At 35.3% G+C, this 19,823-nt stretch overlaps 2 protein-coding genes across 4 annotated transcripts in view; one reads left to right on the plus strand and one right to left on the minus strand.

Annotated features, from left to right (window-relative positions):
• The first annotated feature begins 293 nt into the window (after positions 1-293).
• Positions 294-15,491, plus strand: LOC139976329 (SOSS complex subunit C-like). Of its 3 annotated transcripts, XR_011796092.1 has the most exons (6): positions 301-460; positions 1,238-1,310; positions 4,187-4,235; positions 9,923-9,982; positions 11,163-13,601; positions 13,662-15,491. XR_011796092.1 is itself a non-coding variant. In XM_071985025.1 (5 exons), the coding sequence occupies exons 1-5, from the start codon at positions 431-433 to the stop codon at positions 11,256-11,258; spliced, it is 294 nt and encodes a 97-aa protein (XP_071841126.1). In that variant the 5' UTR covers positions 294-430; the 3' UTR covers positions 11,259-15,491. The 3 variants fall into 3 exon arrangements, 2 of the variants coding, with proteins under 2 accessions (XP_071841126.1, XP_071841115.1); XM_071985025.1 differs by having other exon boundaries at positions 294-446; positions 11,163-15,491; XM_071985014.1 differs by having other exon boundaries at positions 11,163-15,491.
• LOC139976320 (serine/threonine-protein kinase stk11-like) overlaps positions 15,392-19,823 on the minus strand; it is a 40,517-nt gene continuing 36,085 nt past the window's right edge. The window contains exon 9 of the mRNA XM_071985005.1: positions 15,392-18,924. Coding sequence (XP_071841106.1) covers positions 18,806-18,924 — 119 coding nt within the window. The 3' untranslated portion in view covers positions 15,392-18,805. The remainder of the gene's footprint in view (positions 18,925-19,823) is intronic.

Here is a 19,823-nt window from a genome sequence, read left to right on the forward strand (position 1 = left end):
ACTTTTGGTCAAGAAATCGGCTCTGCTGCTACAGATATCAGAGACATAAAGAGGAACATTTCTACTTAAATGTGGTGCTAACCGGATCTCTCATCTAGGTCGATAACACAATTAATAAATTTTGGGAAAAAAATCAAACCAAAAAACAATACCTTACTTATTTATACTAATTGAGCAGCACACACACAACCGCAGTGTCAACTATAACACACACATAATAACGACCGCAGTGGCAATATTGTGGGTCAATGTCTTACTGTCTTTTTTCTCTTAGTGGCTGCTGTTAGTGTTTGCTCTTAGTGGCTGCTACCTTCAATGAGGCCAGTTCCTGGATTTGGCACTCAGTTCAAGTTCACGCTAACAAGCCAGAACATCGAGTGCATCTTCAAGAATAATTTTGTGATAAGATCTAACATTTTATCTTCCAGAAATGTCTGGAGGTCAAGGCACGAAATACTAAGTCAATATTTAGTCCATTCTTACTATAATCCAGTATAGAAATAGGTTCCATTTGTTTTGAAAAGTTGCCTGAGACAAAGTCATCCTGTCTTAAACATAGATACCGGTTACGCGATGTATGACTTCAGTAAACCCTGCTGTCTCTAGTCTTGTTACAGTTCGGGGACCTATGATAGCCTACTAGCCTCTAGGCCATGCATTAAATATACTCTCCTTTTATAGTCTTGCTAGTCTAATACTCATAGCTTGTTGACTTTGTCATAACAGTTTGACATGTTAAACTTAAAGCAACTGCTGTTGGCTCTCAATTACATATTAGACAGAATCTAAATATAAATAATTTCTAATTTAAGATATTTTAAACAAATGGTGATGGCTTCATTACTTTCCCTGCCTAGGATGGTGAATATGGCGATGTCTCATGAATTACAGATTTCAGATCACCACAGTATTATAGTAAGAGAGATGAGTGTTGAGTTGGTTGTAAGAGCTCGCTAGCAGACTAAATTTTGCAATGCATAAAGTTTGCCTCCTAAGCATCTAAGTTTTTTTGTTCTACATAATTTCAGTTTATTAACGTGCATTCTTATGGTCTAATAGTAATATAGCCTACCAATGGTTCATGGTAGTATTGTTGGAAGGCTTAAGCTTTGATTTCTACAGATATTTTCTTGGTTTGGTCACTTGCATCTGTGCAAATGCTGCTTGATAGTTGCCTGATCAGGTGCAGTACCATTTCTGATGATGTTTAGATTATGATTTCCACCTTTTTGAACAGAGCAACAAAATCGTAAAATTTTAGAAGACCTACAGCAACAGAAGAAGAGGTTAAGATTGCAAACCCAACCAGGGTAAACATTTTCATATACTTGTTTAATTTAAAACTCTCATAATATGACAATGATTGTGTAATTCAATATTGGCTAGCAAAGCAAATAGTAACATAGACAATTTCTTGTAGCTTGGATTCAATGGTAATTGGTCTGTTCCATGTAATTTCCCTGTATAGTGTTAATGACACCGTGGGAAAATATTCACTGTTAAGACTTTGCTATTTGAGGCAAAACAAAACCCAATAGTAGGGCTTGTGTTAATATGTACAGTAAAGGATAAATGTAGTAGTTAAAATTTTTGTCAGCAACTTAGTACAGTGAAGAATAATTCAGTTGTGAAAAGTTATACAGCATTCACTACAATGACTATTTCAATTATGAGTACATAATTTTCCTGATGATTCTACAGTACCTCAGATGAGACAACCTGTGTGAGGAAGTATGGTCATTGGAATGCATGCTCACACTTAGCATAGACTATCAAATAACCTGTATGTGAACCTGTGACTTAAACTCCCAGCAAAGTCAGTTGTTATTATCCTTGCCATCTCCATATAACAAACCACAACATCTACACTATTGCACTGCCTTGTCTAGAGCACTTGATATTAACCTTTTTGGCACTGTCCTCTCTTGCTGACCAGACGGTTCGAATTCACTGTCCTCATTTTTATTTTACCCACATTGTCTACAGAGCAGTTTCTTGGAGGAGACTTTCTTTCTTAAAGCCCCATAGTGCATTCAATCTCAATGATCTAAGTAATCATACAATTACAAACACAACGGCCAGTGGGACACATGAGCTGATGCAGATGACTTGGCCTTCATACGTTCTATTTAAAAACTGTGTAACCTAAACAGTGAACAATTTTCAGTGGATTCTATAGAGCAAGGAAAGTAACTAATGTGTCCTTTGAATGGATCTCAAGAATGTTGACAGAGACACACAGACATAACATAGTGGTGCTAGACATGGTGTAATACATAGCCCAGAAAATAGGCTGATGCACAGTTATGAACAGCATGGTCAATACATGAGTCCTATCAGTTATTTCTTCTCTACAAAACAACACAGAACAGACACCTTTGTTTTGGTTTGAATGTGTCATTCTCTGCATCTCTGTGTATGTGAGAAATTGCACATGGAAAAAAGTATATCGTCATGATTGTGTGCTTATTTACTAAACCAAAGTAACAAAGAAGATTGCAGAGTTAGGGATCAGCGAGTTCATGTTTACAATAGAATGCATGATGAGGCTATAAAGTCCTTATTTTGTTATCTGCCACTCGGAGCTAACTTACTGCTGCAATCAACAGATGTGAGTCATTTGTGCTTGATTTCTCTTCAAATGGAATGAAATTGCTTCAAAGACACATCAATACTGGAAAAAGGAGCCAAACTGTTTTCTTGTTCTTTTTTTTGTGCTTGAGGTGGTTTAGGTTGAAGTATATGTGTTAAATCTTTTACACAGAAAGTAACTTTATGGTAGATAGTGAACATGGTGCACAAGAAGTTGAATCAGAGGTCAATTGTAATCAGCAGTAGTCAAAATATGAAAACATTGTTTATGCAGGTTCAAGAGGAATGCAGACAGGTCAACTATAACATATGGGTTTTACATATTTGTAAGTTGATTTAAAATGTAATAAAACACAGCAAATGGTATGTCCCAGGAGTTGGTCCTGTCCATACATGTACATAATGACTGAATGTAATCACCTGAAAGTTAGGTTTGTCTGAGGAGTTGGTCCTGTCCATACATGTACATAATGACTGAATGTAATCACCTGACAGTTAGGTTTGTCTGAGGAGTTGGTCCTGTCCATACATGTACATAATGACTGAATGTAATCACCTGACAGTTAGGTCTGAGTAGTTGGTCCTGTCCATACATGTACATAATGACTGAATGTAATCACCTGACAGTTAGGTTTGTCTGAGGATTTGGTCCTGTCCATACATGTACATAATGACTGAATGTAATCACCTGACAGGTCTGAGTAGTTGGTCCTGTCCATACATGTACATAATGACTGAATGTAATCACCTGACAGTTAGGTTTGTCTGAGGAGTTGGTCCTGTCCATACATGTACATAATGACTGAATGTAATCACCTGACAGTTAGGTTTGTCTGAGGAGTTGGTCCTGTCCATACATGTACATAATGACTGAATGTAATCACCTGACAGTTAGGTTTGTCTGAGGAGTTGGTCCTGTCCATACATGTAAATAATGACTGAATGTAATCACCTGACAGGTTTGTCTGAGGAGTTGGTCCTGTCCATACATGTACATAATGACTGAATGTAATCACCTGACAGTTAGGTTTGTCTGAGGAGTTGGTCCTGTCCATACATGTACATAATGACTGAATGTAATCACCTGACAGTTAGGATTGTCCGAGGAGTTGGTCCTGTCCATACATGTACATAATGACTGAATGTAATCACCTGACAGTTAGGTTTGTCCGAGGAGTTGGTCCTGTCCATACATGTACATAATGACTGAATGTAATCACCTGACAGTTACCATGACATCTACTGTTCTAAGTACTCAATCTTTGGGATATCTACTTGACATGGAAACATCCAATTATAACAGTTGCCTTGGCAGCGTAGGTGTTGAATTAAGGCTGTGTTTTATGTAACAGTGACTTAAATTTGAATAAATTAACCTTATAACACACAAATAATAACTTGTGTTCAAAAGCTAACAGTGATGGTTAAAGATATTGGTATGATAAATATGTGTAATATGATAATTCACAACTGACTGTTTTCCAGATGGAAGACAGTTCCTGAATGGTGATGTTTAAATTACACATCAAATTAACCTTTTCATCTATTATATCTCTTCTTTGAATCTTCTCTCTGTGAATTTGTTTTTATACAGGACGGGATCACTTGGCCAAAATCGCACAAAAGATGGGGTGCCAACTGCAGTGAGTTTCCAATTAAAAGGGATTAAAGAAATCTGAGATGTAAACTTGTATAATAAAGTGCTTGTCTAAAGAATCACATTAAGTCCAACTCCAACCACCAGCTTTATAGCTTCTTCTACAAAGTGCTGAGGTATAATCTATATAAAAATCTATTCACTGTATTTACATCAGTGTATTGCAATAATCTGTGACGTCATATACATGGACTACCTCAGCAACTTTTTGTTTTGCTTTAGACTGTATATAAACCTTGGAAAGTAATTCAACTGGATGTTACTTTTGTTGGTAAGGTACAGTCATTTAACTTCAACATGAATCAATGATTTCATTGATGAGGGGTCCTGAATTTATCAATGAAAAACAACTAGAAACATCATTAATATTGCACTTATGCACTTATCCAAATAAAAACAAGTCAAAATGTAACTCATCACTGGAACAAGGTAGATTTCAACTGGACCAATGTGTTTCATTCATTGGCTCTATCTTATATATTGTTAATCTAGTATTTTCTGTCTTGCTCGGTTTGGTTATTGATATTCCCTTTTCTGGTCTTCAAAGAGTGACTTTGATCTAAGCAATTCACCTGTACGCAGAGAGCGAGTGGTTTGATATTGATAGCAAAGCTTTGCTTGTTTGTTAGTGACACCAATCTGCTAGTAGTGGCACTCCTGAATGCACTAAGCTATAGCATCTTAGAACTCTCCTCTTCTCATGTATCTGTGGTGTCATGTTCACAATGTCTCTTTGATTAGGCCTAATAGCGTCACTTTATCAGTACTAGGTCTCTGACAAGGCTACTAATATTGTACTATGACCTAGGCTTCTACTGTACCTCTAGTACTAGCCTATTAACAGTAACACTATTACTGTAACAGTTAGCTCAAGTTCTTACTGACTATGTTGAAGCTGATCAAAGTAACACCGACTTACCATCTTTATTGTATATTCAATTCAGCAATAATTTACTTCTAAAGTCCTATTATATGAAAGGAGCTGTCCGGTGATAAAACCTAAGGCAGAGGAAGAATTAAGTCGAGGAGAAAACAACAGCCTCGAACAGGATTAGTGTGTACTATATAGGCAGTATGCATGCCTTACCAGTACAGAGTTAAATAAATAAATAAAAACTGGCCAAGAGGCATTTCTTTTTACGACCACGAATGTGGGAGAAGTCTGCAAGGGCTTATGGATAACATCATCATGTCGAGGGGCTTTCAATTCTACATTTTAACTCAAATTTGGAATCTTAACTAAAACTTGAAAATCATGCATGTGTTATACTGGTGACGTAACTGCTGTTTAGTTTTGCATATTCATTACTAAACTCACATTTAGGCATGGTTGCTCTTATAATGAGTATCACTTTTGTTCAAGAATGCTATCAAAATGCCGTTTAAATTAGTTTTAATAACTATCACTGTCATTTTCAGTCATTAAATGACATATTTCATCCATAAACAACACCGGTTGTACATCAAAACATAAAGAAAAACATAACATCGAACATTATCTTAGGTTTTCTCCATTTTCGGTCTGCATGTAATCACTTTTAATTAGATTATATCCATACTTGGCTGATTTCATGAAAGGGTGGTCAAGGCAAATTAAATTGAAAGCAGGTCAATACAAATAATCTGAATCAGCATTGGGGTCCCCCAGGGAGGTCCATTTTCAGCACTGTTACTTACAATTTACACTGAGGAAATAAGATCAAAGTCTAATTTCACTATCACCAAATATGCAGACAACCAGTGCGGAACTAGGGGTATTGGTCAGGGGCGTGAGAATGGTCTGTAGGGGCACATTCCACACTATCTAAGCTTAGCGCCACCACAGGTTGGCGCTTAGCGTACAGAAATTTGTTGAGTAAAGATTCTCCCTAGATTGCCGGAAATTACCCTTTCTGAGCCTTGCTAATTTGCAGATAAACGAAGAATAAATAAGTGTTGTCACCAACAAAATTTGACAAATGTCAATAGGTAGATGAGAGCGCAATAAAAAAGTCAATCACAAATAAGTAAAAAGTGGTAAAATGCTGAAAGGGCGTCAGCAGTCCATTTGAGTGTCAGGGGGGGCATCCGCCCCCCCCCGACTGTATGGACGCTCCGCCACTGCAGACAACACAGCAATCTCTGTTAGAATATCTAATTCCTCACATAATGTCGATCAAAGTAATGATTCTGTGGTATCTCATGTTGCTACTGTCTGTGATTAAAGAAAGAACTTTTTTGAAAATTCCAATATTAAACATGAGGGCCTACTCACTGCCAAAGCAAGGAAAACTGTTATACAGGTTGCCGAAGTTACCCATACTGAATAGATGATGTATTTAGGGGTGTGTTTAGACAATAATCTTAATTTTATGTGTCATATTTCCAGAATTTTAAAGAGGGCTTGTTTCATCATTTCTACTTTATCTTTTATTGTGCTTTATTTTAAGTTAGACATAAGAATGGAAGTTTATAATACCTATATTCTACCTCATTTTATATAAGCTGTCCCTGCCTGGTACCATGTTTTTACGTGTAAAGGATCAGAAAAGAATTAGAGCCTCCTTGCGTTACTGTGCCAACAATTTTAGCCTAGATGTTAACACCATGTTAACAATGCAGCTGTGAGGGGTTTTAAAAGGCTTTCTCATAAAATTCATAGAGATGAAAAGCACCCACTCCATAATGAGCTGAAGTCACTTCTTCAACAGACTAATTATAATTCGAGAAATAGGACAATTGCGCCAAAATTTCGAACTGTACGTTTAAAAAATTCTTTCTGTTGTTCCACAAAACCTACTTTAATTCATTTATTAACTTTTGATTTATTATTTGTAATATATAGTACATGCTATTTCAAGCTTTATAACTCTTAACTGTTTTTCATATCTTACTATAAATATGTACTTTCATGTATTTATACTGGAGTTTTAATAAACTTGAAACTTGAGTGCAACTACTTGCAAAAAAGTACCCGAGTGCTACTCAAGTACCAAGTACTCTTTTGGAGTACTCAAACACTGGTTGTAATATCACAGATTCATTTTGTCCTTACTACCCAGGTTATTTCAAGGGCCTCTATCTCAGAGTCTTCTTTCAAGAATGTAGTGTCGTAAAATATACTATTGTGAAGAAGTATTAGAGAAGTCAAGTAAAATATATTTTAATACAAAAGAAGAGAATTCTTGGTGCTAGAAAACAGCAAGTAATCAATAGCTTTACTTCAAGTTTATCCTTATCTGTGAAAATGTCAACATTTTGGCATAAATAGTGTTTGGAAGCAATACAAGTTTTAATCTGTGTAAGGAATGGCGAAAGTGTTTTTTTTTTTAGTGTTTTGAATACTTATTTCAACACCTTTAAGTTGGAAAAATAGACATCATTTCAGTGTTCTTCTATAAGGTATGTGGTCCTCCTTGGTTGGACATATGAACGCAAAATATCCATAAAATCGCAACCATGTTGTAATGTTTACCATTTTGTGGGTTTTGGTAACTTTTGAATGTCATTATCTCTAACCTGTACTTCATATGATTATATGATTTGATTAGGGTTTGTTGAGTGATTTTTAAGTTATTTGCGACAACTATGAAAAACCTCTGGACTATTAAAAACTTGATAGGTAAATGATGGCCATTACAGTGGCAGTTATGTCTTGGGTATTCATTTAATTTAGCTGCTTGCAACTTTGAAGAAACCATCAATTTATATTGTAGATGTTACATAACATTGTATTGTAATATCACTCAATTTATGATAATAGGCAGTATAGAAATTGTGTGTACGGGTAAATTCAGCCTTACTGATATACAGTGTTGTCTGTTGTACCTTCTGTTTGATAACTTTAGTGATCCTTAACATCTGCACATCTTGAAACTCATTTTTGGTAATGTTCTGTTTCCTTAGCCATGTCCAGAAAGACATATATGGCTTAGTGAGTCCTTGCCACATTTCATATTAGAATATTTGCTGTAACACTGCACAAATGATTTCAAGTATTAACCATTGCTGAATTTGCATGTTCAGCGAAGTCCTTACACTCATGTGAACCTTTAAACAAGGGTTTCATACCTTGACCTCAGATAACCTCAGATGACCTGCGATGTCTGACCTTATCGAAGGTTTTTAACCTCTACAAAAGATTTTGATTTTTGTACTCAATGAAGTGTATCCAACATCAACTACAAAGTCTGAGCTTTAATAATGGAATTATTGTGTTTGAAGGATTTCAGACTTTGACCTCTGGTGAACTCCAAAGACTTTTGACCTCAGCAACAATGTGCTCTTGAACTTATTAAAGAGGATCCCACAGCACATGAACAGTTTATCAAAGTTTTCCAGAGTTATCGTTCTTCCAAATATTCTCATACTTCAACCTCTGGTAACCTGAAATGACCTTTAACTGCAACAACAGCAGTAGTATTTGCACTTGCTAAAATGGATTCACATACCACTTATGATGTTCATGCAGAATTTGATTTTGGAGTGTAAAGTACTTGCAAGATTTTCACTTTCAGACTTTGTCCAGTGTTGAACTGCAAATTACCCTTTGAGCTCCACAAAGAACACTTGAGTTTTTGTACTTACTAAAATGGATTGATATACTATGCATGAAGCTGATCCAAGATTTAAATTGGAGTTACCCTATTTAAAATATTTCAGACTTTTGACCCTCCAAATGTCTTCAAATGCACTCTGAACTCTACATAAAACATTGTTGTCGCAATTTTCTTCAGCATTACCTGGTTTACCTGCTACATAGAGAGAAGCAGATTACTGAGATGATGTATTAGTTGTTAATTTGATAGCTAGATATTAATGGGAAGAGACTGACATTGTGGGGAACATATTCTTTGCACAACAAAGGCAAAAGTAAGCACAACACTTTGTTTGTCTTAATTATTAAAGCTGAGTGTGGGTGTCATTGTAATGTTTCCTGGTTAAAGTAACAGGAGTATCGGTACACGTCTTGGTTGCATTGTTGACTTGCCTATAAATTGAAGCCTGTTTAAACACTATTAAGGAAAAAACTTTGAATGTAATTCCAAGGGCACTTATGTGATGGTGTGTGTATGTCACACCTGCTTGTTAACAACATGAATCCAAAAGTACATCTTGACTGAACTTCATACTTAACATGTAGTTCCTGCATGGTGAGTACAAGAACCCTATTGAAAATGGTAGAGGTCAAACATTTTGTAAGGTCAACAGTGGTCATAGTCTGAAAGCCTTGTGAACACGATAGCCAAAAGTTAAATCTTTGTTGAAGTTCATAGTTGGTATGGTAATACCCCTTGCATAGTACAAGAACCCTATCGAAATAGGTAGGCGGTCAAAGGTCATTTGAGGTTGACATAGCTCAAAGACTGAAAATGTAATCATGAAAAGTCAAAAGCTGCATCTTGATTGAACTTCTGAAGTTGGAATGTAGATACCGCTTGGTGACTGGAAGGACCCTATTGAGAGTGGTAGAGGTCAAAGGTCATTTGACTAGTGAAGCTTTGTACTTGATAGGTAAGTCTGCATTTATGCAAGCCTTACTGATCACTTGAAGTCAGTTAATCTAGTTTTAAGTTTGTTTAATTTTCTTATGCCAAAATGTGCCCAAGGAATCACTAAGCTTACTGGCTTCCTGGTGTATGTAGATTTTACTTGAAAATGAATTATCTGTCATGTTGATATATTTTCCTATAGATATCAAGAGATCTTGGAGAAGCTCACCATCTTGCCATGCAACAGAGACAAGCCCTTCAAGTAAGTAGAGTCTGCAGGGAGACAAGGAGTGCTCATTCCTTGCTGTACATAGTCTTACAGGCATGTTGTTCTTATTTCGGTCTGTTTTGGAAGGTTATTGTAATATGTATAGGAGATGGAAAGAATTTTGACAAATTCAAGAACTTGTTTTTGACCAAACTTGGTAAGTTAGTAGAACTAACTTGATGCATCTGTCCATGTTTCATCATGGCATTTACTAGATAGTATTGACATGGTAAGTTAGTAGAACTAACTTGATTCATCTGTCCATGTTTCATCAAACCATTTACTAGATAGTGTTGGCATGGTTAGTAGAACTGACTTGATGCATCTGTCCATGTTCATCAAACCATTTACTAGATAGTGTTGGCATGGTTAGTAGAACTGACTTGATGCATCTGTCCATGTTCATCAAACCATTTACTAGATAGTGTTGGCATGGTTAGTAGAACTGACTTGATGCATCTGTCCATGTTCATCAAACCATTTACTAGATAGTGTTGGCATGGTTAGTAGAACTGACTTGATGCATCTGTCCATGTTCATCAAACCATTTACTAGATAGTGTTGGCATGGTTAGTAGAACTGACTTGATGCATCTGTCCATGTTCATCAAACCATTTACTAGATAGTGTTGGCATGGTTAGTAGAACTGACTTGATGCATCTGTCCATGTTCATCAAACCATTTACTAGATAGTGTTGGCATGGTTAGTAGAACTGACTTGATGCATCTGTCCATGTTCATCAAACCATTTACTAGATGATATAAAATCCACCAAGATCAGAATCATGTTGTAAGATATTGTACTAAGATGTGTTGCTAAGATGTGTACCTAAGATGTGAAGTTACTTATCTTTACCAGTTAAATACAAAAATATCTGTGCTCAGGTTCACAAATGTGAAGAAAAGCCAAAACTTTCCTATAAATGTGTTTTAAGTCTGAAGTACTTGTTGATTATTTACTTTTTTGGTAGCAGACTGTTTAAGTATTTGGATATTTAGGTGATATAAATGCACTAATAATCTATTTGTGCACAAGTGTAATACATGAATGGGAGAATAGTTAGCATGCTGCAAGCACTAACAGTTACTTCAGCATTCAAACCTAAACAAAATAATTAAGTTGCTTAGCCTTTATTTCCTTACCTAATTGATCTGTATTTACTTCAACACACAGCATGCTCATAGCAACTCGGTGGCATACTTTGTAACGCAAGACTCTGCTTTTGGAAACCTGATACTGCCAGTGATTCCCAGATTACCACCTGATTGATAGCTATTGTATCAATATCGCAGTGCTTGGGCTGAAGTAAACGACTTAACTCATCGATGTTAACATCACCTTGAACTTCTTTTTGTGCTCAAAATGAACCTCAAAATAAGCTCAGTTATGGAAAGATAGTTATGAAGTTGCCATGAGTAATCTTTGATAGGAATCAGCAATTATGAGCATTGTAAAAAAAAGCCTGGAGGATGGTTTCTGTAAATGTACTAATGTTAACTGTTATCATAGCCAAAACTATGGTCAAGCTAACAGTAAGCTAAAAGCATGTGGGAATGTTATTTATAATAATTCAATACTGTGCTGGATATGTTTATGAAAAGTAAAAGATTTGTGTTAATATTGAGGTTTATATTTTTGTATGACTGGCTTTCAATCATGTAATATTTCTATGGGAACATATCATATTTGAACTAAATTCTATCTTTGTGGATGAGAAAATTCTGTCTGTTAAATAATTGTCCAGAGTTAAATTTGTTAGACCAAAAACCACATCACACCTGTTTGCTTTCAAGTTCAGTTTGGTACAGATCGAGTACGGTTGCCATATTTCTTTGGTTGAAAAGTGGAACACTGTCTCCTTGAGCAGAGTTATAAGGGGTACATCATCCTTTGAAGAAAGTTTTGGATTTACAAAGGAGACTACTTACCAAATGGTGGCATATTTACAGGCTAATATGGATATCTTTATTGAAGTCGTATCATTAAATAGCGACATTAACAATAGTAATAGTTGTAACTATATGTAGCCCACATGGAGCTAATATCACATTAACATTAGTAATAGTTGTAACTATATGTAGCCCACATGGAGGTAATATCCCATTAACATTAGTAATAGTGCTAGTTGTTAAGTTGTAGCCCACATGGAGCTAATATCACATTAACATTAGTAATAGTGCTAGTTGTTAAGTTGTAGCCCACATGGAGCTAATATCCCATTAACATTAGTAATAGTACTAGTTGTAACTATATGTAGCCCACATAGAGCTAATATCACATTAACATATTAATAGTAATAGTTGTAACTATATGTAGCCCACATGGAGCTAATATCCCATTAACATTAGTAATAGTGCTAGTTGTAAAGTTGTAGCCCACATGGAGGTAATATCCCATTAACATTAGTAATAGTACTAGTTGTAACTATATGTAGCCCACATGGAGCTAATATCACATTAACATTAGTAATAGTTGTAACTATATGTAGCCCACATAGAGCTAATATCACATTAACATATTAATAGTAATAGTTGTAACTATATGTAGCCCACATGGAGCTAATATCCCATTAACATTAGTAATAGTGCTAGTTGTAAAGTTGTAGCCCACATGGAGGTAATATCCCATTAACATTAGTAATAGTACTAGTTGTAACTATATGTAGCCCACATGGAGCTAATATCACATTAACATTAGTAATAGTGCTAGTTGTAAAGTTGTAGCCCACATGGAGCTAATATCCCATTAACATTAGTAATAGTTGTAACTATATGTAGCCCACATAGAGCTAATATCACATTAACATATTAATAGTAATAGTTGTAACTATATGTAGCCCACATGGAGCTAATATCCCATTAACATTAGTAATAGTGCTAGTTGTAAAGTTGTAGCCCACATGGAGGTAATATCCCATTAACATTAGTAATAGTACTAGTTGTAACTATATGTAGCCCACATGGAGCTAATATCACATTAACATTAGTAATAGTGCTAGTTGTAAAGTTGTAGCCCACATGGAGGTAATATCCCATTAACATTAGTAATAGTACTAGTTGTAACTATATGTAGCCCACATGGAGCTAATATCCCATTAACATTAGTAATAGTGCTAGTTGTAAAGTTGTAGCCCACATGGAGGTAATATCCCATTAACATTAGTAATAGTACTAGTTGTAACTATATGTAGCCCACATAGAGCTAATATCCCATTAACATATTAATAGTAATAGTTGTAACTATATGTAGCCCACATGGAGGTAATATCCCATTAACATTAGTAATAGTACTAGTTGTAACTATATGTAGCCCACATGGAGCTAATATCACATTAACATTAGTAATAGTGCTAGTTGTAAAGTTGTAGCCCACATGGAGGTAATATCCCATTAACATTAGTAATAGTACTAGTTGTAACTATATGTAGCCCACATGGAGCTAATATCCCATTAACATTAGTAATAGTGCTAGTTGTAAAGTTGTAGCCCACATGGAGGTAATATCCCATTAACATTAGTAATAGTACTAGTTGTAACTATGTAGCCCACATGGAGCTAATATCCCATTAACATTAGTAATAGTGCTAGTTGTAAAGTTGTAGCCCACATGGAGGTAATATCCCATTAACATTAGTAATAGTACTAGTTGTAACTATATGTAGCCCACATGGAGCTAATATCCCATTAACATTAGTAATAGTACTAGTTGTAACTATATGTAGCCCACATGGAAACTAATATCACATTAACATTATTAATAGTACTAGTTGTACTATATGTAGCCCACATGGATCTAATATCACATTAACATTAGTAATAGTTGTAACTATATGTAGCACACATGGAGCTAATATCATATTAACATTTGTAATAGTACTAGTTGTAACTATATGTAGCCCACATGGGGCTATTATCACATTAACATTAGTAATAAATATTACTACATGTCACTATATGTAGTCCACATGGAGCTAATATCACATTAACTAATATTACTAGTTGTGACTACATGTAACCCAATTAACTAATAGTAACAATACTTGTTGTAACTATATGTAGCCCGCATGGAAACTAATATCACATTAACATTATTAATAGTACTAGTTGTACTATATGTAGCCCACATGGATCTAATATCACATTAACATTAGTAATAGTTGTAACTATATGTAGCACACATGGAGCTAATATCATATTAACATTTGTAATAGTACTAGTTGTAACTATATGTAGCCCACATGGGGCTATTATCACATTAACATTAGTAATAAATATTACTACATGTCACTATATGTAGTCCACATGGAGCTAATATCACATTAACTAATATTACTAGTTGTGACTACATGTAACCCAATTAACTAATAGTAACAATACTTGTTGTAACTATATGTAGCCCGCATGGAGCCAATATCACATTAACATTAGTAATAGTACTGTTTGTACTATACTTAGCCGGCATGGAGCTAATATCATATTAACATTAGTAATAGTACTAGTTGTAACTATATGTAGCCCACATGGGGCTACTATCACATTAACATTAGTAATAAATATTACTACTGGTAACTATATGTAGTCCACATGGAGCTAATATCACATTAACTAATAGTACTAGTTGTGACTATATGTAGCCTTATTAACTAATAGTAATCATACTAGTTGTAACTATATGTAGCCCACATATTAATAATAATACGTAATACTTATATAGCGCCTCCCGGAAATCTTGAAGCGCTGTACATATGAACATAAAACATTCATCACTCTTTTACATCACTATTCATCTGCTGTACATTCACTCATCTATGGGTTTATTTAAGGAAGCTTAGTTATTTGAAATTTATCACCAACTTGAGTGGTCTTTTTGTTTTCTACCTCTTTTTTTTACCTTGCAGTATGCACCATGAGAGGTTTTTCTTATCTGGATGTTAGGAAGAATTTATACTTTCTGCTATGCATGATGTTCCCAAGTCCACTAGTATATTGCTAGGGGTGAAGGTCACTATTTTTGAGATAAAGCAACTAGCCTAATGAGGAAATCATCAGTACTTAGCTCTCATTCTTAGTATTTACAAAGGTTTCATGATTTCAGATGTCTTCAGTATAGCTCCTCACATGTTAGGAAGTCAAATTATGGTCACTCCTTCCCTCATTCTGTCTATCAGCGAGACAAATGCTTAATATAACACTCATTAGCCTGAATAGCCTCAAAGTACAGCAATTTTGAAACCTATCAGCAAAATCTAAAGTCGAGGCAATTCTAATGTCCTTTCACCTGCACTTGCATCTACACAAGAATGTTGTTGGCACTTATCTCAAGTATGTGAGTCACTAACTGGTACTTGACATATTTGTATATTACAGTTTTGCATTACAAGTACACAAACAATTCTAGACAAATTGTTTTTAATTCATTTATTCTCCACAATTTCTTTTTTATCAGCATAATTGCTGAATACATTTTTCTTGGTTTCTTAAACATTAAAGCAAGTGAAACATACATTTCTTTCTTTCTTTTTTTATCAAAATTTGAAAGGTTTCCCCAAGCAGTAACTTGACACTAATGAAAATATGTACATAGGAATCTTTAAAATAATTTCTCCAAAATTTGACTATTTACAAAAGCATTTGATGCTAAAGTCAGTCTCTTAAATAAATTGTACATCAATGTGGAGATACAGTTGTACCCCAAGTGATTGGGTTTATCCATACAGAAAGAAGGGCAAGATCCTTTATCCCTTCACATGATGGTACAAGCATCATCAACATACCTTAATACATGGTGACTGTGTACACAGACCATTCAAGGCTATCCATTACACATGGCATTGACTCTAAACCCTAGCTGTAGTCAAGTGGAACCCTAGAGCCATGATATATTACTCAAATATATAATCAGCTGACTAATCAATTTTGCATTGAACATGCTGAAGTATATAATTATTTGCAGTAAAGACAAAACAGGTCTGTTATAGCCTTACTTAATGACACAACTTGTTACTGTGATACACAAATAGAATTTTTCTCTTCATAACAGTTTGGCCCTGCAGTATGGCTATATTGATTGACTAGTACTTATAACACTGGGTAATCATCTGTAAGAGCCAATAAATGAAGCTGCATTTGAGCAACAATCCCCTTATATGGCATCATTCTTGCCATGTACTATTGCTGGTGTGATTTTGGAGGACTACTGTAACAGTTCTGGAAAGCAATATATTTCATGTTGGAAATCACCAGAGTATCACAAGGCTAGGAAATTCATTGCAAAATACAGCTTTAACAACTCAAAATGCTGCATCATCTTCTCTGATAAGACTTCCATGAACGGTATCCAAGCATACTGCTTCATTTGTCTGTACTAAGTGTTGTATGACATTCCTGACACTGTATCCTCCGCTCCAACTTGTTAGGAGACTGTAAAACCCCCTGATGCCCCCATTCAATGAATTTATTTATTTCATCTACCAGTCTCTGTCCTCTCCTTCACCACTTTGTCATCAAAGTAATTCCCCCACTTTTCACCAACAAATAATGAAAATATTAAGAACAAAATTAATGATGTACCTGTTTCAACTTACACTACAGACATGCCTTAGGTATTGCATTACATCGTAGCCACATCATGCTCTTTCTTCCTTTGGTCTTAGTAATACTCATTCAAGTGCTTGGTCTCAGGCACTTAAATATTGCATCATATAAAAGCCAAAACAGTTAAGTACATACAGTCTCAATTAATATTTTAAATGGATTTACAATAATTACTGTTACGTCAAAGCCAACTGCTCTCTTTACACTACATAACTGTTTAAATCTCTTTGGTTTCAGAAATGCTGTATTCATAGCTAATTACCAGTTGGGCGAACTTCTCAGGGCTGCAATATACAACGGTGGCTTTAAAGACAGCAAGTAAAGATCTCATAAAAACACAAAAGTTTCTACGAGCCTGTTCACCTGTTTTCAACTTGGTGGAATTTAACATCACCCTTCCTACCTTTGGTTTAAATTTTCCTATTGTTATTCAATTCAGACTGAGTTGCATATACAGAAGGATTGTAATACTTTGAACGAAAGGAAACTGTAGAAAAAATTAAAGAAAATGTCTCATTGAAAGTAATACTGTAAATTATCAAAAATGAAACGCCCTCTGGTTCCTTCATAGCTGATCAGATACAAAATTACTTACTCAATCGTTGTTAGGGTCATGTCTAAACTTTGAAGAAACAACTATTTTCTAATCACCATTACAACATGGAATGGGTGGGTATGTGTTTGAGAATTTGAAAGCAGAAGACTTATTAATTTTCAAGTGGGAATTAACAGAAGTGTACTCCCATAAACTAAAGAAAATAAATTAATGCTATGGAACAAAATCCTGATTGTGAAGTAGTCTTTCAGAAGTTCTGTACAGCTCCACTGCAGTAATAGTGTTGGTTGTCAAGCTGCTACTATTACAGTAGTACTATACTACATTCTTTGGATCAGGACATTGCAGTACTAGTAAGATCCAGCTGTGAAGAGGCTTGCAATTAAGTGTTAGCTAGCATGACTGATTTAATAAACCTAACAACAATCAAACCCTGTAATTAAATGATATTTGACACCTCATCTTCAATCTATCAACATCACTAAATGGCTTAGTGTGTAAGGTATAAGGGTGTCCTGCTCTACTAAGGGATAGAAGAGTAGTTGAGAGTTCACAGAGCACTACTAGCAAAGTCAAAGCTTTTAATAACAGTACTCAATACAAAATGAACTAGTAATACATTAGACTTACTAAGGTAAGTATTATGCCTATACCATCCCTGTGTCAGGAAAGGAACTGGTGATGCACATAAATGAGAACAACTTATCTTTGGTCAAAAAAAGATGTGCTACTGAAAGGAGCATTTATTGCAGCTATCAGTTTGTAAGAACCCAAAACCAAACAAGTTAGAAATACCCCTAATGGAAGTGGATGCAACTACCCATCTATCGATTGGCCACAATCAACAACCCTCTGGCCCTCCTCATCACCCACAGACATTGGCTGTACAACAGCCACCAAATATTAATACTAACCTTCTCCTTTACCAGCATCTTTTCTATGCTAACATAATCATCTGATTTGAATACTTTAAGGCATCAGCCATTGCATGAGCACAAAGACACAAACACTCAAATGTGAATTTGATCTAAGGACCCACCAGATGGAATGATCAAGAAGATCAGCAAACATATGTTTACCTCTTGGACACACAGAAAGCACAAAAGTATTCTGAGGTGTTTCAGTGAAAGACCAATAATGCTTAGGCTAAATTGTCTTTATGGTATGTCATTGCTATAACTTGGTCTATTAGTTGCTCCATGTCAAATGTACACCAGAAGACTTCTGCTCAAGAAGGCCTTTCACCATAACTACCTTGACCATATTGTACTCGTACTGTGAGAATATCATACTGTGTGGTTCACTGCCATGAAACCAGCAAGTTCCATAACCTGATAAAGAGGTGGGAGTGGTTTTCCATCTAAGCCCAGACATAGGTGGCATAGTTTGCTAGCCTAATCTACTGATCAGAAGTTCTATAATAATATTCATGGTAATCATCGATGGGAAGTAACAAATCAACTGAGTCAAACACATGACATTTTATTGCTTCTAGTCTTTGCACACATGTCAGCATATTCCTGCAGTTGAATTGGTCTTTTGTACTGCTGGTCATTTTCTTTGTTTCTTGCTCTTAACAGTAGAGCCAACCGTTCCACTACAAAGTATCCTTCTTCATTCCACGCTCTGTCTTTTCATTTGCTGCCTTTATCTGTCACAATCCAATCTTATTGCTGTTTGCAGTTGGCGGGGCTCATGCGCCGCAAACGGCTCATCTTTCTATTTCGTACCATGTCATCTCCAAGTCCAAATATTGGTCTTTCAACTTGAAGGTGAGATTGCACATCTGAAAATGAAATGTAGATGCAATAATTAAATTATTCTCCACTAGATTAATTTACATCTACTGACATACACGATCAATTATGCAAAACAACAACATCTCCTAAAGTCAATCAATGTGCATTGAAATAAACCTGTTGGCCAAAAGTCACTTTTTTCAGTATTGGGGAGTACCCTACAGACTCAACACACAATCACTTCCTCTTTTGTTCACTTTGTTCACTGATGAGAATTACACATGTATTGTGTGTAACATTTAATGAGTCATCTACTTCCTAATGTGGATCAATAGGTCAATCAACATCATGTAACACTGTGAGCTGAGTGCCATGTCTGACATTGGCAAAACTGAGTTTTCCTTTAGTAAATATGACATATAGTATCAATGCTAACAACTATAAAGGTATCAGAAAAATTGTAAAATTGATTTAAAATGCATACTAAGATCTTGGAATGAACTGTAGATCTCAAATTCATGACATCCTTTAGACCTACCATATGTTAATACCATGAAGAAGAACACTGAGCATTTCACAGTAGCCTCATAATGATTTTGGAAATGGATCTTTCACTAATTGATCAGTATCTACAATATATAAATACCATTCACAGTAGCCTCATAATGATTTTGGAAATGGATCTTTCCACTAATTGATCAGTATCTACAATATATAAATACCAGTCACAGTAGCCTCATAATGATTTTGGAAATGGATCTTTCCACTAATTGATCAGTATCTACAATATATAAATACCATTCACAGTAGCCTCATAATGATTTTGGAAATGGATCTTTCCACTAATTGATCAGTATCTACAATATATAAATACCATTCACAGTAGCCTCATAATGATTTTGGAAATGGATCTTTCCACTAATTGATCAGTATCTACAATATATAA

This window comes from Apostichopus japonicus, chromosome 2, assembly GCF_037975245.1.
Source record: "Apostichopus japonicus isolate 1M-3 chromosome 2, ASM3797524v1, whole genome shotgun sequence".
Taxonomy (NCBI): domain Eukaryota; kingdom Metazoa; phylum Echinodermata; class Holothuroidea; order Aspidochirotida; family Stichopodidae; genus Apostichopus; species Apostichopus japonicus.

Coding starts and splice junctions, on each gene's coding strand:
- LOC139976329 (XM_071985014.1), top strand. CDS start 316: ATGAGGCCAGTTCCTGGATTTGGCACTCAGTTCAAGTTCACGCTAACA. Junction 461..1,237: donor GTCAAGGCACGAAATACTAA/GTCAATATTTAG, acceptor CTTTTTGAACAG/AGCAACAAAATCGTAAAATT. Junction 4,236..9,922: donor AAGATGGGGTGCCAACTGCA/GTGAGTTTCCAA, acceptor ATTTTCCTATAG/ATATCAAGAGATCTTGGAGA.